General features: G+C 46.7%; 1 protein-coding gene across 3 annotated transcripts; it reads left to right on the plus strand.

Moving 5' to 3' along the window:
* The first annotated feature begins 1001 nt into the window (after nt 1-1001).
* Nucleotides 1002-22012, plus strand: CDK5RAP3 (CDK5 regulatory subunit associated protein 3). Of its 3 annotated transcripts, none has more exons than XM_028703181.2 (14): nt 1002-1132; nt 2670-2715; nt 2912-3043; nt 3303-3403; nt 5627-5675; nt 6732-6910; nt 9090-9226; nt 9986-10130; nt 10788-10916; nt 12174-12255; nt 15364-15452; nt 16792-16997; nt 18911-19082; nt 21722-22012. In XM_028703181.2, the coding sequence occupies exons 1-14, from the start codon at nt 1127-1129 to the stop codon at nt 21785-21787; spliced, it is 1539 nt and encodes a 512-aa protein (XP_028559014.2). In that variant the 5' UTR covers nt 1002-1126; the 3' UTR covers nt 21788-22012. The 3 variants fall into 3 exon arrangements, with proteins under 3 accessions (XP_028559014.2, XP_077773460.1, XP_028559013.2); XM_077917334.1 differs by lacking the exon at nt 1002-1132 and adding an exon at nt 1221-1331; XM_028703180.2 differs by lacking the exon at nt 1002-1132 and adding an exon at nt 1955-2011.
* Nucleotides 22013-22934: the final 922 nt, after the last annotated feature.

A 22934-nucleotide genomic window follows, 5' to 3' on the forward strand; every position in this document is an offset into this window, starting at 1 on the left:
TGTGACCCAGGGAGCCCTTTGTGTTTTGCACAAGTTTAAACACATGGTTTAACTTTAAACAAATAAGTGAAACAACTGGAAAGTTATTGTTTAACATTAATGTCACCACAAAAGCTGTACATTTTAATATTGCTGCAAAAAGAGACAGTGTCCCTCAAACAAATTTGAAAACCTTGAAGGTCTTCAAAATTCAAAGGAATTTGAAGTAAATAATGTGTTTTGAGTGTCTTTTAAAGTGTATTGATTATGGAAGAGACAGGTAAATAGTGAATTAAAAAAAAAAGAAAGATCTGAGAGTGAACTCTGTCTAGAAATGATGCCTAATTCCGTCTGTCTGGAAGCTTGCTTCCTAGTCCCAGGTTTGTGGGAGTTCGCTGCAGGTATTCAATAGTGAGGCTCACGTGCTCAGAGCACAGTATTTTCCCCATACTTTGTACTATCATGCTCACAGGTATCAGTGTTAATCGGTAGCAGATAGCCGTTCTGGTTTGATGTCACAACGGAACTGGGCAGCTTTGGCGCATAAGAAAAAGCAAAAATGCAACAATCTTTCCCTATCACTGCATTTTTATGGAAAGGGACGGGGAGAGTGCGAAGCTCTGGCTTCTGAATTTCTGCCTGCTAAGCCTCAAGGGCCGATGCTAGAATAAAAGTATTATTAATTGGATTAATTGTGGTTTGGCTTAAATCTTCACCCCATATCCAACCCTTTCAAGGCTGATCTTGCTCTCCGCTGAAGGGATCTGGTTGATCTTAATTCACCTCTATATGCCACGCGGATGAACACGTCAGTACTAACTTAGCACGCATGCAGAAACCAGCGCATGATGCTCAGCCTGCGGAATTCGGGCGCCACCTGCTGGCAAGCAGCTGCCACTGACCCTTTTCTCTCCCGGACTTCCCCTTCTTCCTTATTAGTAAATTCCCGCCAGCCAATCAGGAAGACGGGTGCGTGGCCTTGTTACAGCTCCCTCATTTGGTTTCGCAAAAAACGGGTGGTCGTTGATTGGCTGCGGCGGGGCAGCCCTAATCCTGCGTCCGTGCCGATTGGCTGCCGGTGGCGCGGAAGGCCGGCGTTACGAAGAGGGGGGCCGGTAGCTCTTTCACGTCGGACGCAGTAGAGACCATGCAGGTGGGAAAGACCATTTCATAAATGAAGCGGGGGGGGGAGGGGGGGAGTCGTTGCTAAGCGACCAACGGCTTCGCGTGGTTGCCAGGATCCTCCCGTGGTTCCTTCCCGGGCGAGAGTATCCCCGACTCCTTGATCCTTAGAAAATTCCCTTTTCCCAGACCCAGCCACCACACCCCGGTGCTTGTCTCCAATATGAAAGGCACAATCTCTTTACCCGGGCAGCCCTTTCTCCTTATCCCAGTCGTGAAGGAGTCTTGGGTGCAATTTCTTAGCATTTGGGAGGAAATAAGAGTGCCTCTGGGTGCGTGCAGACTGCCGGACTTTGCACATGTTTAGAGGCATTCTCTTCTTTAAAAACAACTCCAGAGTTGAGCTCTACCTCAAATTATGCCACTGCCACTCACTCAAAAGACCTCACTACAGTGGTACCTCAGGTTACATACGCTTCAGGTTACATACGCTTCAGGTTACAGAATCCACTAACCCAGAAATAGTACTTCGGGTTAAGAACTTTGCTTCAGGATGAGAACAGAAATCGTGCTCCGCCGGCGTGGCGGCAGCAGGGGGCCCCATTAGCGAAAGTGGTGCTTCAGGTTAAGAACAGTTTCAGGTTAAGAACGGACCTCTGGAACAAATTAAGTACTTAACCTGAGGTACCATTGTAATGAGGGAGACACTCCTACCACCACCCCAACTCCTACCACCTCAAAAGCTTTCTTAGCTTTGTTGTACTAACCCTATTTATCTTGTACGTTATTCCAATCTGCACCCCAATTTAATTACCCCCCCACCCCAGTATGATAACATTCCCTGTGCATATCGGAGAATGTGATGCTAATGACCCCATACCAAGATGAAGGTCCATGCTGCTTTGTGGAAGTGAGTTGTGGGTAACTTACACCTGCCAGGAGCTATGCCTCAACGGCTCCCACATGCCAGGAAGATTTTGGACATCACATGGCAGGACAGTCTCAAGATGTGTTCTCCCAGTGGACACACATATCCCATGTGTGTTTGAGGCAGTATTTTTCTAAATGCAAAGAGTTCTCCATGTGAACACACTATGAATGCACCGGCTGTATAAAGTCTGAAGCATCTCAGCTTGTCTGAGCGTTAGGAGAGGATCCGATTCAAGCTGCTGATTTTGACCAGTCATGTCCTAAACTATTAGTACATGATACATCCATTCCTGTGTCCCACTGTCGTCTCTTAGTCTACTAAAAGTAGTTAGGAATTATTGCAGTCTTCCTATGCATAATGTAGACCATTGCAACCGTTGTCTTTTTAAAGTTCTTTCATAACTGGAGCCAGGGTTAAGCAGATATATGCTTATTTTAGATCAAGATAATGTTTTAGTAAGTTAATATATAATCGCATACTGGTGCTTTTGGACTCTGGTTTTTATATTGTTACCTTCAACCGGGTCTCTAGATGGTGTGTGTGTTTATGTAGAAATTCATCAAGTCAATAAAATAGGTGACTTCATTGGTCTTTAGTTTTCCTTGGGGCTTCTCATTTTCTCTTTGTATTTCAACAGGACTATCAGAACTTGCCAATTGACATACAGACTAGCAAGCTGCTTGGTATGTCTCTTCTCAGTCATATCAAAAAGAAAAGAGATGGGGAAATGGAGGGCAGCTCTATCTTAAAGTCGCTGGGCGGTCACTTTTTAAAAGGGCGGATATTTATTTTAAACCCCTGCCCGTTACAGTGAAGTAGATTCCTTGGGATAGGAAGTGGCCCTCTCGTGTGTTTAATGCGGCTGCTTCGCTTCTGCAGATTGGCTAGTGGACAGAAGACACTGTAGCCTGAAATGGCAAGGCCAGGTCCGCACCGTTCGTGAGAAGATTGTCTTGGCCATGCAAGACATGCCTGAGAATGAAGAGATCAAGCAGCTTCTCTCTGGTTCCTGTGAGTATTTGTGATAGCTAGCCTTGGGGGGAAATTCGGAACATAGGAAAAAAACATATGCTCCGTAAGAGTTTCAGACAGGGATCATTCCAAGCCCTATCTGGATATGTGGTTCTTCTTCGTTCAGATTTCTCAGCCCTGAGCACATCAAGTGCCTGGGATTTTCCTAGCCTTTTGGGGGAAAAGAAGATGAGACTCGCAAAAAGAGACATAATTCATCAGAATCTCACAGTCCTCCTCTCTCTCTCTCTGATTGCAGATATTCACTATTTTCACTGCCAGCAGATTGTGGAAATCCTTAAGCGGACAGAAGCCTCCACGAAAAACATCTTTGGCCGTTATTCTTCTCAGCGTATGAAGGCGAGTGAACATGGAGGGAAAGAGTTACAGTGGTACCCCGCAAGACGAACGCCTCGCAAGACGGAAAACCCGCTAGACGAAAGGGTTTTCCGTTTTGGAGGCGCTTCGCAAAACGAATTTCCCTATGGGCTTGCTTCGCAAGACGAAAGCCCATAGGGAAATCTCCGGGGACCTCTTTTAAATGCTAGCGGTGGGGAGCAAAGCCTTTCCCCCCCTCCGGCCTTCAGAAGAGGTCCAGGAAGGCTGGCGGGGGCCGAAAGGCTTTGCTCCCCACCGCCAGCATTTTAAAAGCAGTCCGGGATAGCAGGGAAGCGCTTCCCGCTATCCCGGACGGCTTTTGAAGGCAGGAAAGGTCCGCGAAGCCTGGGCGCGCTGATCTCAGCGCACGCAGGCTTCGGCATGCCGGCAACTCTCCGCAAGCAGCGGCAGCGCTGCCGCTGCTTGCGGAGAGGTCCGCGAAGCCTGGGCGCGCTGATCTCAGCGCGCGCAGGCTTCGGCATGCCGGCAACTCACCGCAGGCAGCGGCAGCGCTGCCGCTGCTTGCGGAGAGGTCCGCGAAGCCTGGGCGCGCTGATCTCAGCGCGCGCAGGCTTCGGCATGCCGGCAACACTCAGCAAGCAGCGGCAGCGCTGCCGCTGCTTGCGGAGAGGTCCGCGAAGCCTGGGCACGCTGATCTCAGCGCGTGCAGGCTTCGGCATGCCGGCAACTCACCGCAAGCAGCGGCAGCGCTGCCGCCGCTTGCGGAGAGGTCCGCTAAGCCTGGGCGCGCTGATCTCAGCGCGCGCAGGCTTCGGCATGCCGGCAACTCACCGCAAGCAGCGGCAGCGCTGCCGCTGCTTGCGGAGAGGTCCGCAAAGCCTTGGCCGGACAGCTTTTGAAGGCAGGCGGGGGGGAGCAAAGACTTTCGCCCCCCGCCAGCCTTCAGAAGAGGTCCAGGACCTCTTCTGAAGGCTGGCGGGGGGCAAAAGTCTTTGTCCCCCCTGCCTGCCTTCCCAGGGGCTTTTAAATCGCCCCCGACAGCGGAGAAGTCCTCCGCTGTCCGGGGCAATTTTAAAATGCCGCCCGCCAGCATTTTAAGATCGCCCCGGACAGCGGAGAAGCCCTCCGCTGTCCCGGGGTTTTTTAAAATGCTGGGGGTGGGAAGAAAAGCCCTTGTCCCCCCCCCCCCAGCCTTCAGAAGAGGTCGGGGGACAGACTGTCCCCGGACCTGGTCTGAAGTCGGTTTCCCTAGGAACGCATTAATTGATTTTCAATGCATTCCTATGGGAAACCGTGCATCGCAAGACGAAAAACTCGCAAGAAGAAAAAACTTGCGGAACGAATTAATTTCGTCTTGCGAGGCACCACTGTACATCTCTAGCCCCTCTTCCAAGGACCGTTCCTATGGGGTCTAGGCAATCTCTGCAGCGTAGATATCTGTGGAGAAAGGGGGGGATAGAAAGCCTAGACCCAGGGTTAGTGCTACCCTCCAGATGTTGGTGGACTACAGTTCCTGTCATCTCTACCATGCTGAACAATGTAACACAACACAATGGCCAATAACAATGGCACTAAACACTATTTGGAGACTAATACAAATGATCAGAAATTGCAACCAAAGTCTCGAAAACTTCTTCACCAGTCACGGTAGAATAATTCAAAAGTTTGATATATACAATCTGTCACCAAATCGCCGGAACAGAGTTTCCGGATAACCAATCTGTTTCGTTCTTACAAGTCTGGCTGATGAAGAATTGATCAAGATTGGCTGATGAAGCATTGAACAAAACAGATGTATTAGTCTATAAATAGTGTTTAGTGTCATTGTTATTGGCCATCGTGTTGTGTTATATTGTTCAGCTTGTCTATATTGCCACACGGGTCTGTTTACGGATCTCTACCATGCTGGCTGGGGCTGATGAGAGTTGACGGGTAAAGTGTGCATATAAATGCATGTATTAATGGAAGCAACACACAAAATGCATTGAATTAGGAGAAGCTGCATTGTAAAAATGGGTATATTAGATAAAACTGCTTACAAAAATGTGCATATTAAGAGAAATTGACACTAAAATGCTGATGAATTTTCATGGGGACCTCTTTTTTTGGGGGGGGGGAATTACAAACTGATGTGGAAATGTAGAAAACTGAATTTACGATTAAAAAAAGGAGAGAGAATGGAGAATTAACATATTCCCTGGTTCCTACTCATCCCCCCTCTCTTATCCTGTCTCATTTTCCCAGGACTGGCAAGAAATAATATCGCTGTATGAAAAGGATAACACCTACTTGGGTAAGACAACCTCCATGTGTAGTACAGAGACACATACACCATCTGGACGTAGTGTGTGTCCATAGTGTGAGAAATAGCGATAACTCATTTCTGTGAGCAGTTTTCTGTGACCAGGGTCCTTGTCAGTTTTGTACTTGAACTCTTCATACCACTAAATATCCTCAAAGTAGAACCATAAAATTGTAGAGTTGTCCTCTAATCCAACTTCCTGCAATGCAGGAATCTCAGCATGCAGTTCCCCATCCAACTTGAAACCATATTGGACCCTGCTTAGCTTTACAAATATGCTAGCATTTTTATTACTGCAGCACTAAGAGGTGCTACTATTGTAGTCTTCCTGCCGGGAAAGTAGCAAGTACCAGTAGCCACTTCCCCTTATAACAAGTCCGGAGAACCTGCGCCTTCCAGGTGTTACTGGACTCCAACTCCCATCAGCCTCAGGCAACATGGCCAATGATTAGCAATGATGGGAGTTGTAGTCCAGCAACTTCTGAAGGGCTGCAGGCACCCCCTCTTTGCCTTCCTGGATCAGACCAAGGATCTGTTTAGCCTAGCACTCTGCCTTCCACAGTGTCACAGCCAGATGGCCATAGAAAACTCACAAGCCAAGTACAACGTGGAGAGTCATTCCTTCTTTGTCACAGCACAGAAATAAAAAAGATTCGGAAGACTTGGAAAACAGCAAACTCGGGCTCTAGTTCTTATAATGACCAGCTGGAATGGAAAGGCATTCAAGGAGAGGAGGAGCCAAAAGTTGCTGATCTCTTAACTCAGTGGCCCTGCTTCCCTTCTCTTCCTCCTCCTGCTACAGCCTGGTGTAATGATTGCAGTGAGGTGGCATTTGATGGCAGGAGAAGCCTGACGGAGCTGACATCTCAGCAGAAACCAAGGTGGCTCTGCTTCTTCTGCTGAAGCCTGATGTACTGGATAAAGCTTGTCTGTTACAAATGGGGTGCAGGATTTTATAGGGTGCGAGTTAAGCTGCGGTGAGCTACCCTAGATCCACTAAAATGTACACGTAACACTCAACCTGCGGTGTCTTTTCTTCTTCTGCAGTAGAACTGGCCAGCCTCCTGGTGCGGAATGTCAGCTATGAAATCCCATCCCTCAAGAAGCAGATCAGCAAGTGCCAACAACTGCAGCAGGAATACAGCCGCAAGGAGGAGGAGTGCCAGCTGGCGGCTGCCGAGACAAGGGAGCGCTTCTACAGCTCCTGCAAGCAGTATGGCATTACGGTACAGAGCGCCCCTCTCCCCTCAGTCCCACCACTCTTAATCGCTTTTCCGATGAATGGCAAAATGCCAGTCCTGGTCAGAGCCACAGAAGTGCCCCTCAAAGCCCTTTTTGCTGCCTGAACGATAGTCATCGGGAGCAGCCTCAGGAGTCAGCATGGATGAGTACCTTGCTAAGGTGCACAGCTCAACATGTGGACATGTGGCCCCAAGCTGTTTCCTGGCTGGCAATCTGAATGGTTTGTGGTTAAACCCAGCCCTGTTTGGCAGCCAGCGCTGTCCAGGCGTTCTGTCAAAATAACCCGTTCTGTGCCTTGGAGCTTCAAATACTGCATTGAAAATGAACAATACTAAACAAAATCAGTGCAGGTGTGATTGTTCTGTGATACTTTTCTCAATTTGCCTCATTCCTTCAGACTCAGACTAAACCATTTTAACTGGAGATGTTAGAAGAGAAATGATGGCAAGAGGGAGGCTGGGCATACTCTGAAACAGGCCTTAGGCCTGAAACCCGTTCTCAGCCCTAGCAGAGAATGGAAGGATATAAAGAAGGCTATGTTTCTGAGTGCCTTTTTCTCATTGCTTGGTGGCCATTGCAAGACCCTGCAGATCTAGGTTTAAGGAGAATTACTTCCAGGTTACGGAGCATTACTTCCAAGAACCTTTGAGTATCTCTACTCCTATCGAGAAGGAATAGAGGGGATTCATAGGTAATATATAGGAATATAAATTCTAGCCCTCAAATGCTGAAGCATCATGTAGACATTGCCTGTTTTCAGATATATTTTGCCACCATAATGGCTAGGAAATTGCTTTTCAGCAATCCAGACCAAGCAGAATTATGCTAGGCACAGAATCTCAAATGATTAACAGCACCGTCTTTCAATTTCTCCCAGCACTGCCATGCTCAGCTATCTAGCATATCTTTCCCTCTCTGCATTGTACTACTTTATTGGTCTGTTGGTTGTTCACCTTATTTTGCTTCATATTATTGAGATTCTGGACTTCCAGTTCTTTTTTTTTTAAAAAAAAGCAAGTTTCTATACTTTTGGGATAAAAATCTGAAAATGTGCAGGCAGATTCAGAAGAAAGCTCTGAAACCTTCCGGAGGCTTGGACAGACTTTCTCCTGAGCAACAAAAAGCCTTGTAGCACCATTTGTTGTTGTTTAGTCGTTTAGCCGTGTCCGACTCTTCGTGACCCCATGGACCAGAGCACGCCAGGCACCTCTGTCTTCCACTGCCTCCCGCAGTTTGGTCAAACTCATGCTGGTAACCTCGAAAACACTATCCAACCATCTTGTCCTCTGTCGCCCCCTTCTCCTTGTGCCCTACATCTTTCCCAACATCAGGGTCTTTCCCAGGGAGTCTTCTCTTCTCATGAGGTGGCCAAAGTACTGGAGCCTCAGCTTCACAATCTGTCCTTCCAGTGAGCACTCAGGGCTGATTTCCTTAAGAATGGATAGGTTTGATCTTCTTGCAGTCCATGGGACTCTCAAGAGTCTCCTCCAGCACCATAATTCAAAAGCATCAATTCTTCGGCGATCAGCCTTCTTTATGGTCCAGCTCTCACCTCCGTACATCACTACTAAGAAATGTATTATGGTGTAAGCTCTTGTGAACCAGAACCCACTACATCTGATACAAGCCTCTTGGGCTTGCTGATCAGAAGGTCAGTGGTTCAAATCAATTCAACGGAGTTTTCTCCCATTGTTCTGTCCCAGCTCCTGCCAACCTAGCAGTTCGAAAACATCCCAGTGCAAGTTGATAAATAGGTACCGCTGCGGCAGGAAGTTAAAGGCGTTTCCATGCGCTCTGGTTTCCATCACGGTGTCCCATTACGCCAGAAGTGGTTTATTCATGCTGGCCACATGACCCAGAAAGCTGTCTGTGGACAAACGCCGGCTTCCTCGGCCTGAAGTGAGATGGGCACCACACCCCATAATCGCCTTTGACTGGACTTAACCCTCCAGGGGTCCTTTCCCTTTTTAAAAAATTTACATCTGGAAAAGGGTGAATGTAAAGGTTGGAGTTTAAGTGGCAATGGGATGCAGAAATATATTCTGTGTCAATTCAGTTAGAGCTTAAATGTATGCAAAACAATCCTTCACAGCAGCAGTAATTTGTGAGGGCACCATCATATTGAACAGTGTCTGACTGGTCTTATATCTCTGTTTTTTCCAGGGGGACGACGTACGCCAGGAGCTTCTGGCTTTGGTGAAAGACCTGCCATCACAGCTTGATGAGACTGGGGCTGGTGCCAAGGGGCTTTTGGAAGCCATCAACCTATACCAGGCCTGTGTGCAGTTTGTGTGCGACAGGTAGGGGCTAGGAAGCTGAGAAGGTTCTAGAATTCCTTTTTTTGCTTTGCATTGTGTAATGGGAATTGGGGTTGCTTGTGCGTAAACTCCCCAACTGTTCCAAGCTGGTTGTATGGCTAAACCTTCCCTGGTTTGACAGCCCTCACAACACAACTGTCTCAATCACTGGCAGAATCCGTCAGTGGGCGTTTCCTGAACTTCTTCCAACATAAGAATTCCTTGACAGCAAGTCTCCGCCTAGCTTCTCTGCGCGGAAGCCTTCTGCGCAGAGTAGGCGTGCCAAGTGGAGGTCCTGCGCTCTCCCCACTGATCTCACTGGAAGAGTCTCGGAGCCTTCCCTCCGAAGTACTCTCAGCCTCTCCTTTCTTCCTGGTGTCACCTTGGTTTCCTTCCCCAGCAGAAGCTCTCTCTCTCTCCTTGCTAGTTCCCTCCCCTGCATCATTGGGGCGACTTCCCTCTCCGCTAGTCTCTGATGTCAGTTCCCTGACACATTGCATGCCAGAGGTCCTGTGGGTGTGACGGGTGTGCAGTCCCCAGAATCTCTGGTTTAAAAGGATCTGAGAATGCAGGATTGTGAAGGAGTGTTGCATGAACCCTTGAGTTGCAGTTGCTGGTTGGAGTAGACAGCACTGGGCTCGAGTCAAGAGATATTCTCTCATTTGCTAACTGCAGCAAGTTGCAGTCACTATAAGGCAGTCTTGAGCCCAGGGACAGACGTCTTGACTGCCTGCATTTGCTTGCTGATCTCTTGCCTTCCAGTTCCGCAGAACAGGTTGTCCCCTTACTGAGGCACGTGCAGGCTCTGGGCAACACCACCATGTACGAGTGGAGGCGAGGGGTGAAGCCAACCGCAGTGGAACGGCCAAAGGCTGCAGAAGTGAAGGAAGCCGTCGAGGAGGATGCGGTATGTCCATTTGGGGAAGGGGGTCAAAGTGGCTGCTGTGGGGTGTAAACAATTCGTATCCCTCTGCCAGTGGGTAAAGGTAATTAATGGAGGGCTCATCCAACTCATTGCTTGCTTAAGGTAAAGGTACACCTGCCCGTACGGGCCAGTTGTGTCCGACTCTAGGGTTGCGTGTTCATCTCGCTCTAGAGGCCGTGAGCTGGCGCCGTCCGAAGACACTTCCGGGTCACGTGGCCAGTGTGACAAGCTGCATCTGGCGAGCCAGCACCAGCGCAGCACACGGAAACGCCATTTACCTTCCCGCTATAAAGCGGTACCTATTTATCTACTTGCACTTAAGGGTGCTTTCGAACTGCTAGGTGGGCAGGAGCTGGGACCGAACGATGGGAGCTCACCCTGCCATGGGGATTCGAACCGCCGACCATACGATCAGCAAGTCCTAGGCACTGAGGTTTTACCCACAGCGCCACCCGCGTCCCCATTGCTTGCTTAGGATGGCAAAAAGACAGTGCTGTCATGCCTAGGTAGGGAGCATTCTGACTACGGAATAGTGTCAGCCTATCCCCATGCATTTGGGACGAAGCATACGAACGCAAGAATTGTTTTGTTGGATCAGGCAAAATGCCACCTAGTCAGGATTGTGTTTTCCGTCAGCAGATTGACTGGGGCGACTTTGGAGACGGAGCAGAGTCTGCGCCTGCCCCTGAAGTGGTTGATTATGAGATCTCCGTTGGAGAAGGAAGTGAGGAGATAGACTGGGGTATTTCTCTGGAGTCAGATGCCCAAGTGAGTGTCTACCATATCCTCCTGCCTCTATATTCAGACAGCGCTTGCATGCAGTTTGATTGTACATGTACAGGGCGCTGTGGAAACGAGCAGCTACAGTGCTATGATATTGTTATGTGTCACCCCAATCTCTTGAGCGGTGAGAGGCTTCAGGGGTGCCTGCGCTTTACCCAGGGCTCAGTTTCCTTGGAATGAAGGTCAGTGGAGACTGTGGTGTCTTTAGGGTATATGGTTTAATTGACACATTTCTACAACCTGAGCATAGGACGGAGGGGCTCACAGCATTAACACTCCCATAGAACTTAGGTTTCAAAGGCGGGAGTCCCAAAGTCCAGCACAGAGCAGGGCATATATCCGTCTCTGCAACTTTCTAGCATCCAGCTTCGACTCATGCACACTATTGTTTTGTATAATTTCGTTAAATTTCATTGTACACAGGTTGTACAATGACAATAAAGGTATTATTATTATCATTATCATTATCATCATCATCATTATTACTATTATTCTAAGTGGCAACTAGGTGAGGGATGTTGGGGAAGTCTCACCCATTTGTCCTATGGCACAGAGCAATTTCTTTGGATATGCTAAATTGTGGTACTTACTAGCCAGCCGAAGCCATTTCCTTGACAGAGGAACTGGTTTGACAGTCTTCTTCTTATGCATTCTACCCTCACAGATACAGGGTCCCCAAAACTGGAAGGGACTCGGGGTAACATCTAGACTGACCCCTCACAACAATAGTTTATAACCATTGCAGCGGAACCTCTACTTACGGACGTAATCAGTTCCAGAAGTCCATCTGTAAGTCGATCTGGGTCGCTGGTAGAAGCGCCGTTGTGCGCAGGTACATTCGGTGGTGGCATGCTTCTGAGCATGTGCAGATGGCGGCAGCCACTTTTGCGTGTGCACAAATGGCAGAAGCCGCTTCTGCGTGTGCACGAATTGCAGCAAACCCGGTATTTGCTTCTGGGTTTGCCACTGTTGCAACTTGGATCGGGCCCAAGTAGAGGCAGTCGTAAGTAGAGATTCTACTGTATAAGTCAATAACATATTTTTAAGACGTTTCTTTGCAAGTGTATGGACCAGAAGCTTGACACACACACACACACACACAGAAAAAGAGAAAGAGAGAGAGAGAGAGAGATGAAGACTGTGGCCTGCCTGTTTGACATACTGTCATATATCGTGATCACAGCTGTCCTGACTTCAGGCATCCATGCAGATACTAGTCACTGAACTATTCCCCTTCTACAGGAGAGCAGCACTGCAGCCATAGACTGGGGAGATGGGAGTGATGACGCAGCTCAGATCGTGGTGTTGGAGGCTGGCAGTGAGGGTAAGCACCTCTAGCGCCCCCTTTCTGGAAGGAGGTGAATATGCACACACGCTAAAAAGGGCTGGGGTGAAATTGGCTGTCGGGAAAGAAGGCTAAAAGTCTGATAATGAGCTGCTTGAGGCAACTGGGAAAGCGGACTCCATCTCAGGACTCCTGCAGGACGTGGCAAGTAAAACTTGTTGATTTGTAAAAAGAGAGTTTCTGGGGATAAGGTCTGTGTGGAAGCCACACCTCTTGGCACAGAGTCCCTGCTCTTTGACCCACTGATTCTCCTCTAGAAATACCCTCTAGTCCTGGCTTCCTCAAACTTGGCACTCCAGAGGTTTTTGGCCTACAACTCCCATGATCCCTAGCTAGCAGCACCAGTGGTCAGGGATGATGGGAATTGTAGTCTCAAAACATCTGGAGGGCCAAGTTTGAGGAAGCCTGATCTAGTCCATATTAAGTGTTTCTACCTCCACCTCCAAACTGCTCTCTAAAGTGGAAGCAAGTGTGAGCAAGGGGGAAAACAGCAAACCATGAGGGCAGCTGTGGGAGGGGTTAAGTTTCTCTCCCTTCAGCAGTTCCTCCTTGGCATATAAATATAACAGGTTGTTTTGTCCTGAGTCAGAGGGAGTGGGGGGGAAAGGGGAACAAAGCATACACAAGAGGGCGCTGTTGGATTTGTGTTTTCTGCTCCTGCAGTGGGATTCTTGCACACAAGCTAGCCTGTGTTCACCCCAATATACTCTTTCCTCGTTGTATTTGTTTGATTTCTTTTTTTCCAGTTGTCCTTTGTTGTCTTAGTAGTTCCCCTCCCTGTGCATTAGCAGTCCTGACACCTACCAGTTGGTACCAGTTATACTCTCAGGCAGGCCATTGTCCAAGCTCCAAATAGTGGACTGCAGCAGCATCACTGTTTGCAACTAGATTTTCTTTTGCAAGCATATTGAAGTTGACCATCTAAAGAGAATGGCAGATGAAATTATTTGAATATGTGGAATTGGCGAAAATTAGGAATCAGTCAAACCAAAAGTTTAACAAGGAATGGGATGTTTTCAGAACGTATTTGAAAAAACATTGTTCCCACATGAAATCTTTAACATGCTTCGATTAATTATCGAAATATAATATCTTATGTTAGAAATATGCAATTAAAAAAATAGTTCATGCTAAGTCAAACATTGGGACGCGGGTGGCACTGTGGGTAAAACCTTTACTGTACGGTAAAACCGTATGGTCAGCAGTTCGAATCCCCGTGGCGGGGTGAGCTCCTGTCGTTCGGTCCCAGCTCCTGCCCACCTAGCAGTTCGAAAGCACTCTTAAGTGCAAGTAGATAAATAGGGGCCGCTTACTAGCGGGAAGGTAAACGGCGTTTCCGTGTGCTGCGCTGGTGCTGGCTCGCCAGAGCAACTTCGTCACGCTGGCCACGTGACCCAGAAGTGTCTCCGGACAGTGCTGGCCCTCGGCCTCTTAAGTGAGATGGGCGCACAACCCTAGAGTCGGACACGACTGGCCCGTACGGGCAGGGGTACCTTTAAGTCAAACATTATATAATAGGCAGTTACTAAGGAATCAGAGGACCCATGTTGAGGTTGATGGAATTCACAACATAAAGAAGAAAGTAATCTTATGTTCATGTAACAATTTTTTTTTGTATTGAATGTTTTGTTTCTTTTTTGTTTTTGTTTGTTTGTTTTGTATAGTTTGTTTGGATGTTATAAATAAAACTAATAAAGAGTAATTGAATAAAATAAAAAGTTGACATTTTAAAACGAGAAAACTGAAAGGATTGGAGGCTGCTGGATTCTGGATTCTGATTTATATTATTCTGATTCTGTTTTATATGAGGCAATTCCTCATAGCAAGGGAGGAAGAATCAGTGCAGAGGCCCTCTTGCAAGTGCATCTATTGTATAGTTTGCCTCTTGAAACGGCAGCCTGGGTTGGCTTGGCATTTGGCACTCCTGCCTGCCGTTGTAGGTGGGGAAATCAAAGGCAAGATTGGCGAGTCAGTTCACCTTCTGCGTTGGTGCAGCAATCACGAAGGACTTTGCCAGGAAGTTAATACTTTTCAAATAAGGCACTGACTTTCTCAGGACAAAGTCTGGAAGTTGAGTCTGAGTTAAGGGCACTATCCAGGACCAGGTAAAGACCGCACCAGCTCTTTCTAGTAGGTCCTAGGACGTGCAGGGGCGGGGAACAAGGGAGATAGCTGACAAAAGTCTCCACATCCTATGCTTCCAGGCCCATAATTTTCAGGTGCACCCCTGACTTCTGGAACATGGGTGTGAGGATGGTTCATGGCAGTTGTTGAAAGTAAGAACTGAAAGCAACTCACTGGTGTGCTGCCTTGCCCTGATACATGGAGAAATCCTTGCTGCTGTATAAAATGCTGCCCCGTTGTTACTTAAGAATTGGACCCTTAGGAGAGCATCTACCCTATGACAACCTGGGATTGCCTGTTACAAAAGAACTAACAAAATCAAAGTTCTGCATTTTAAACCTAGTTCTTGTGCCAAGGAAAGCTAGATTCTGCAACCTAGACAAATTGTGCAGAATTAAGCATATTTGCATGTATTATTTGCTTAATCTTGCATCATTTCCTCTCGGTTGTTTCCCCTAGCTGTTGAGAGTGGAAAGAACTCTGTGGTCTACTGAAGTCTAGCTCATCTCACTGGTCTTGTCGTTTCTGAGATATACTAGGCGTTTTGCAAAGTTTCCAATTGGGTTTTGTAGCTATAAGGGCTGGCTGGTTGTGTTTTTGTTTTGAGATGAAGGCTGCAATTCTCAGGATGGAGGATTCTGCGTCCAGCACCAAGTCCCCTCCTTGTGCAGCATTTCCCATTTGCAAATCCTGCTGACGGTGTGGAACAGTATTAAATTGTAACATCATCTGATTTTAGCCTTGTTTCCCAACAAGTTTGGCCCCGACTTTCAGAATGGGGTCTTTCCATTCTATTTCTATAGGGTGGGAGTAGAAAAGTAAAGGAGAAGCTGAATTGTTACTTCAGAACTTGATATTCATTTGTAAATGAATATGAAATGAAAATTTATTATGAAATTTATTATGAAATTTACTATGAAATTTATTAATAAATAAAATTCTCCCTCCATTCTCTGCATTCAGCCCCAGAGGGAATTGCACGAGGACCTGATGCTCTCACCGTCCTGGAGACCCCAGAGACCAGGAATCAGTTCATTGATGAGCTCATGGAGGTAACAAGAGCTTATGCAGTGCTAAGTTTAAAACCAGGGAGACTCTGTCGCTTAAGATGTTGTTTGACTCCAACTTCCAGAGGTGCTGAATCCCAGTGCTGAGCCAAAGGCCTGTCAGCTGGGAGATGCCCCCTAAGCTGGGATGCCAAGAGACAGAAAGTGGCCCTCTTTACACCAGGGACCTTGCCCTCTCCGCAACAGGCAATACACAAGGCAGGACTGGCTAAGAGAGGAGCCTTTAAGGCTCTCCATTCTGCAGGAAAGATTTAAAGCTTAGGAAGGATAGTTTGGCCAAGTAATTCGCCTGTGTGTAGTTATCCATGGTCCTGAAGTTTAAGCCTGTCTCTATCTGCCAAGTGACCCTCGGGCAGCTACACCCGATCTCATGTGATTTTGAATGCAGTTGTACCTTGGAAGCTGAACACCGCAAACCCGGAAGTGAGTGTTTCAGTTTGTGAATGTTCTTTGGAAGCCGAACGTCCAACTGCAGCTTCTGCGGCTTCCGATTGCATGCAGGAAGCTCCTGCAGGCAATCAGAAGCTGCGCCTTAGTTATCAAATGTTTTGGAAGTCGGACGGACTTCCGGGAAGGATTCCGTTCGGCTTCCAAGGTATGACTGTATGTGCCGTCTCTGCTGCATCTCAGTCCTCCAGCACATCACTTCTAAGACTGGCATGGTGGGAGCAGGGTAGAGATAACAAGACCCAAGAAACACAAGTGGTTATTTTCTAAAATGAGATGTCCTGGAGCTCAAGCTTGGGTGGTGCCATCTGAGCTGGAAACTGGAAAATGAATGGGAGCTAGCTGGCCTTCAAAGATGAAGGTAGTTTTCTGCACATAGGATCCTAGAATTTTAGATTTGGAAGAGACCCCGAGGGTCATCTAGTCCAACCCCTGCAATACAGGAACCTTAGTTAAAGTATCCATGACAGGAAGCCATCCAATCTCTGCTTAAAAATCTCCAGTGAGGAGGAGTCCACCACCTTCTGAGGGAATCTGTTCCACTGTCCAACCCAACAGCTCTTATTTCCTGGTGTTTCTTCCTGTTGTTTAGTCAGAATCTCCTTTCTTGTAACTTGAATCCACTGGTCATGTAGATGTACAAAAGTGTTCTTCTTTATTGCTGTACATGTTCCAGAATTGAGCCTTGGCACTGTAAAGAGAGCCTTGATACCTAGTAGGATTTGGTTCAGGTGAATCCCTGAGAACTTTCAGCCGCTGTGACCCCCACTGCCTTCGTCTTTGTTTTGAAATTGAAGGCTTTTTGTCAGGCAAGTGTTTGTGCCCTGCTTTCTCACTGCCCTGTGTCTCCTTCTGTCCCTCCCTCACCCACCAAAAGCTGGAGATATTCCTTTCCCAGCGCATTGCCGAGACAAGCGAAGAGGCGGACATCCTAGCTGTGAGCCAGTTCCAACTAGCGCCAGCCATTCTGCAAGACCAGACCAAAGAGAAATTGGAGGCCATGGTTGCAGTCATCCACAATCTTCTTGGCCGGTTGACCAGCTTGAGAATGCAGCATCTTTTCATGATCCTTGCCTCCCCGAGGTTGGTGAACTTCTCCTTCCTACATAACTCCTCCCCTTGGGTCAGACCCTCCCTTTCGTAGCACACACGAGTAACCCTTTCTTACCCTTGACGGGCTGTAAAGCAAACAGATTTCTTTTTGTCTCTGGTCCTGACCGTAACTGTGCCAGTTATTTGTATAACGTCATTCTTGTTTATTAAACCCAATACAGTGGTACCTCAGGTTACATACGCTTCAGGTTACAGACTCTGCTAACCCAGAAATAGTGCTTCAGGTTAAGAACTTTGCTTCAGGATGAGAACAGAAATTGTGCTTCGGCGGCACGGCAGCAGCAGGAGGCCCCATTAGCTAAAGTGGTGCTTCAGATTAAGAACAGTTTCAGGTTAAGAACAGACCTCCAGAACGAATTAAGTACTTAACCCAAGGTACCACTGTAAATAAAAAAGGAAAAAACAGTGCAGGGCCCAAGGTTAATCCCCCTTGGGTTGAAACTGAGGGGAGACAAGGAAAAGATAGGTTGGAAGACATGGATCGGGGATTTCAGTGGTATGTATGGGGCTTGCCTTAGGGAAAGCACAATTTTGTAGTGTGGTTGAAAGTTGAAATTGGACATTGTTGGAAAAAAACAATCAGGGCTCTTAAGAAGAGTCTGGTGTTTTATTACTGGAGTTTCTGTGACCTGCATGGTCTCGTGGGTCTTTTTTAAAGTCCTTCATGGGGAAGGTTTCATTGTACGTTTCTGGTGGGAGAGGGGAGTTTTCATTGTTTTGATTTGGTGCATCTAAAACACATAACAGCCTGTCTTGATCCACTCCTATCTGTGTGCGTTTGCTGTGTGCCGCACCTTAGACAACAGAAGATACTATATTTGTGTACGAATCTTTGCACTGCGGCACACCCTCTTCCCTTTGAATCAGCTTCTTACACTTCTGCTCATCTGCTAAAGCACAGTCTGGAGGCAGTACTTTGCCGAGACTCCTTTTTAAAGAGGAAAACATGCTAGAAAGGAAATAAGTTCCATTCGGTCAAGTGGGGCTCAGTTTTCATGTAAACGTATTTGCTTAGTGTTGGAGGTTGAGCCAGATGTTCTTTTCAGTCCGATGCCAATCCTGTGATACCAGAATCTCTGAGTAGGATCAACATGTACAACATGTCCTAATTGCTAAAAATTGGGAAAAAGAAACTGTGTCAACAAAAAGGGAATGGCAAGACAAACTGTTAGAGTATATTGAACTGGCTAGATTAACAAAGGCAATTAGAGATCACACCAGACAAGAGTTTCAAAAAGCATGGGGGAAATGCAGAGAATACTTCACAAAACAGTGCCCTAAAATACATACCTGGACTTGTTAATGTCAGCAGGAAACTTTGTGGATACTTAAGTTATAATTAGAAAAACCTTAATAATTACAGTGGTACCTCGGGTTAAGTACTTAATTCGTTCCGGAGGTCCGTTCTTAACCTGCAACTGTTCTTAACCTGAAGCACCACTTTAGCTAATGGGGCCTCCCGCTGCCGCCGTGCCGCCGCTGCACGATTTCTGTTCTCATCCTGAAGCAAAGTTCTTAACCTGAAGTACTATTTCTGGGTTAGCGGAGTCTGTAACCTGAAGCGTATGGAACCTGAAGCGTATGTAACCCGAGGTACCACTGTATTCATAAAGGAAACAGTTTATAAGAAGTAAATAAGGAGGCCAGATACAGGATAAAGGAAGTCTTTTATTTGGTTGTTTGTATTGTTGTATGTTATGCTCACTGTACGCACTGTATGTTATGTTCACATTTAATGAGGGTGGATTTCTGTATGGGGGGTTAATGTTTTGTTGTAAATAAAATTCCAATAAAATTAAAAAGAAAAACATGTGCAGTGCTTGTGGGCTGCAATGGACAAGAGTTTTCTTGAAGGCTTTTCATGGGATTCTCTTGGGCTTCAGATATGTGGACCGCGTGACTGAGCTCCTCCGCCAGAAGTTGAAGCAAGCCGACCTGCTCCTCCTGAAGAAGGATCTGATGGTTCAGAAGCGGCAGGAGGCACTGGAAGAGCAGGCCAACCTGGAGCCAAAACTTGACATTCTTGTGGAGAAAACCAGAGAGTTGCAGAAGCTGGTGAGTGCAATGGAGGGCACAAAGAATGGGGTGTGTGGGTGTGTGTTTCCCACCTCCAAGTCCAGCTTCGCTAAGTCCTGTAGGCCACTTCCATTTCAGATGCACCAAAACACAGTGGGCCTGCTGACCGAGTGCGATCCAATGCTGTAAATTGCCTTGGATCAAACCCACCGTGGATTGCATGTGGAGGGTGGGGTAAATATGAGCAAATATCACCCGGAGTTTGCAGGGAAGAACTGCAGGTAGGGTTTTGCGGGGTCTGGGAGTTGGACTTAAGTGGTCTACAAGGCCCTTCTCCATCCATGCCATTCTCCATGTATGTAAGCCGCAGGGTTTGTTTCTTTTTCTTAGGAAAATGTGGTTTCAGTATGAATCAAAAGACTGGGGGTGGAGGAAGCAAGGCTTCTGCTGGTGTGTGTGTGTATATATATATATATATATATATATATATATATATATATATATTTGCTTTCGTAGATTTTCACGGGTACAGGAATGCAGGTTTTGGTGTCCTCGGGTATCTTCCCGTATAAAAGTTGGGGTGTCTAGGCGACGTTTCGACGAGGTCTCACTCGTCATCTTCAGGCTGGTGCTTTCGGCTTCTTGTTACTGGAACAGAGCAGGATCTCAGTGTTTGAGTTCCTATAAATACTGTAGAGGAGGTATGGTGTATAGCCTCCAATGTTCTGGGCAGAGAGGAAGTTCCCAGGCTAGTGTGCCTTTTCTTCTTTTGTTCCTTAATTGCTTGAGGGATATCTTGAGTGATTTCTTGAGTGATATCCTGAGTACCACTTAGGTGGGTCATTAGGTGTGGATTAGTTGCTAAAGCCTTTGTGTCTTGACCTCTTGAACTTTGTGAAGAGTTTTTCTGAGAAGATGGGTGTACTACATTTAGTTGTGCTCTGGCTTGGCTTCGTGTATAGGGGCGAGCTGTGGTTTTGTGGCCTGTGCCAGCCAGATCTGTGTAGGGATTGCAGGGGGGTGCAGCATCCGGAGGTGCCACCATGGTTTGGCTACTGGATGGTGTCTGTAATTTATCTGTGGAGAGGGTCTGGGTTTGGGTCTGGTGTGGTTGATTGGTGATGGCGTTCTGTGTGCCTCTGGATCTGGTGTCAGTTTTTGTGGGGAGGGCTAATTTCCAGATGTCTGGCAAGCGGGATGTGTCGTCACGCTTGGTCATGTTGTGAGGGTGTTTCTCTATCTCGATGGCATCCCGCTTGCCAGACATCTGGAAATTAGCCCTCCCCACAAAAACTGACACCAGATCTCTGCCCAGAACATTGGAGGCTATACACCATACCTCCTCTACAGTATTTATAGGAACTCAAACACTGAGATCCTGCTCTGTTCCAGTAACAAGAAGCCGAAAGCACCAGCCTGAAGATGACGAGTGAGACCTCGTCGAAACGTCGCCTAGACACCCCAACTTTTACACGGGAAGATACCCGAGGACACCAAAACCTGCATATATATATATATATATATATATATATATATATATATATATAAATAATTATTATTATTTTATTGAAGTTCACAATAAATCTGCAATAACCAATAGGTTTACAATGCTGTAAGAAAATATCCAACTTACACAAGGTACAGTAAATGGAGAACAACATACAACTGTACATTACCATTGTATTTACTATACTGGTAGATCAGAGAAAAAATACAAATTTCTCCATAAATTTATTTGGTTGATTTGCTCATATTCTCCCATAATAGGTTGGTATTATTACTACTACTACTACTACTACCACTACTATTATATTTAAATTTGTATACTGCCCTATACTCGCAGTATAACCACTCGGGGTGGTTCAAATCTTTTCATGCCGCCCCCACCAGTTCTTGGCTACTATTATTTTTGCTGCAGAAATCAAACTGGTTACCGCCTCTTGATCACTGTCTGTGATAACATCTTTTAACCTCTCATGCTGTTTTTTTAAATCTGAAAATTTATTTATTTATTTATTTATTTATTTATTTATTTATTTATTTATTTATTTTGCACAAATTATCCATTCGGGACACAGCTATAGTACAACCAAAGCTGGGAGCCACGTTCAGCTGAAGGACAGCCCACTTAGCGGCTTACTCTTAAAGACTTGCAGTTCCTGAACATTCACCTGGCAACAAGCATGTGGTCTACCTTTGTGGGAAATGGACCACTACAGACATAAATCAGTAACTCCCAGCCTGCGTGCCCTCTATAGATCAAAGCAGGAAGGGTTGGTGGGTCTGAAGATCTGTGCAAACTACAACTTCAGTTTTCTCAGGTATGCAGGTGCCCAAGGAATAGCTTCCACGTTCCCTCTAGGGCTGTGTGCAACTGCAGTACTGGCTTGGAATTACAACATTCAGTGCACAGTTCTTAAAAATCTCTCTCTCTCTTTTTTGATAAAAAAATAAAATGAGTTTCTAGAACTTGCGGCTACGCTATAAACTTGAAACTAATAAGGGTGATATTGGGGGTTATCCCAGAAGCTGATTCCCACTCCCACCCCCAGCAATTTATTAATATTTTCCAATATCTACATTAGGGACAGTCACACAAAAGCTGTGTTTCCTTTTGGTATAATTTTCTGCAGTTTGGCTTTGGGGGCCCCACTGACAATGGGTATTCTGTCTTTCAGATTGAAGCAGACATCTCTAAACGGTACAATGAGCGACCTGTGAACCTGATGGGTGCCTTCGTCTGACTCCTTCCCCCCACACGCAAAATACACCTTGGACGTCCCTTGTGTGGTTGCAGCAGATGGCGTCAACCACACACCCACAAGCAAAGGGAAGGGAGGCCAATTGGTCTTCAGATTCCGGGAGCGAGGGGCGGCTGGTTGGGACGGCTTCCTGGACTTGTCCCGCATAGAGCTTTTAATGCTTGTTAGCAGATCCCTGATGGATAAATAAAGCTGTCTTCGTTCCAATTCCGGTGTTAATTCCGGTGGCCAAGGAAGCTACAAGATTCCCCAGAGACACACCCCATCTCAAACCTTTTGGTACACCCCAAGGAAACCAGCTGCACCCACTAATCTGATAACAGTGACCCCTGGCGTGGTACTGCAGTCGTGGATCTTTGCTTGGCCTTGGGATAGACACTGCAGCTGTAGGAGAAATCTCAACACTGGCAAGTTGCACACACTGTCCCTCAAACAGCACTGCTGGGATGCAAGCCCCTTTCACAGGATTCATCAAACTATAGAGTTGGAATGGACTGCAAGAGTCATCTATTCCAACTTCCTGCAATACAGGAATATTTCACTCGAACCCACAACTCTGAGATTAAGAATCTCATGCTCTACTGACAAAAGCTGAGGAACATTTTTTTTTCCAGCTTGAGGGCCTCATTCCCTTCTGGGCAACTTTCCAGGGGCCACATGGCAGTGGTGAGGCAGTGCATCAGCAAGAGTAGGTGGAGCAGGGGATGTAGGTTTTGTGGGAATGTTCAGGGTGGCAGGAGAGGACATATTGTTTATTAATATCCTTCCTAACTTGCGCTAGCAAGTTCCTTTACTTACCAGAGTTTACATTCTCCTTCTCACGCACAGCAGATAACTGGTTGCAGGCTCATGTGAGCCTCTCACTATTATACAATTCAATCTGTCTCAGACTGAATTGTATGTTCCTGGTAAGTTCCCTTGAATCCCCCTTAAAAAGAATAAAGATGCCACAATCTTACTTAAAGATGATAAAAGAAGTTTACTCACATCAGTTCACAGTTGGATTCCTGAAGGCAGACTTAGTTACAGATATGTACATGTGGATCTACCCCATATGGGGGAATTAATCCCAGTGCTCCTGCTAGATGAGAGCTAGCAGAGCAGTCCTAGCTAAAACCTGGTCAAACAA

The sequence above is a fragment of the Podarcis muralis genome, chromosome 13 (assembly GCF_964188315.1).
Source record: "Podarcis muralis chromosome 13, rPodMur119.hap1.1, whole genome shotgun sequence".
Classification (NCBI taxonomy): Eukaryota; Metazoa; Chordata; class Lepidosauria; order Squamata; family Lacertidae; genus Podarcis; species Podarcis muralis.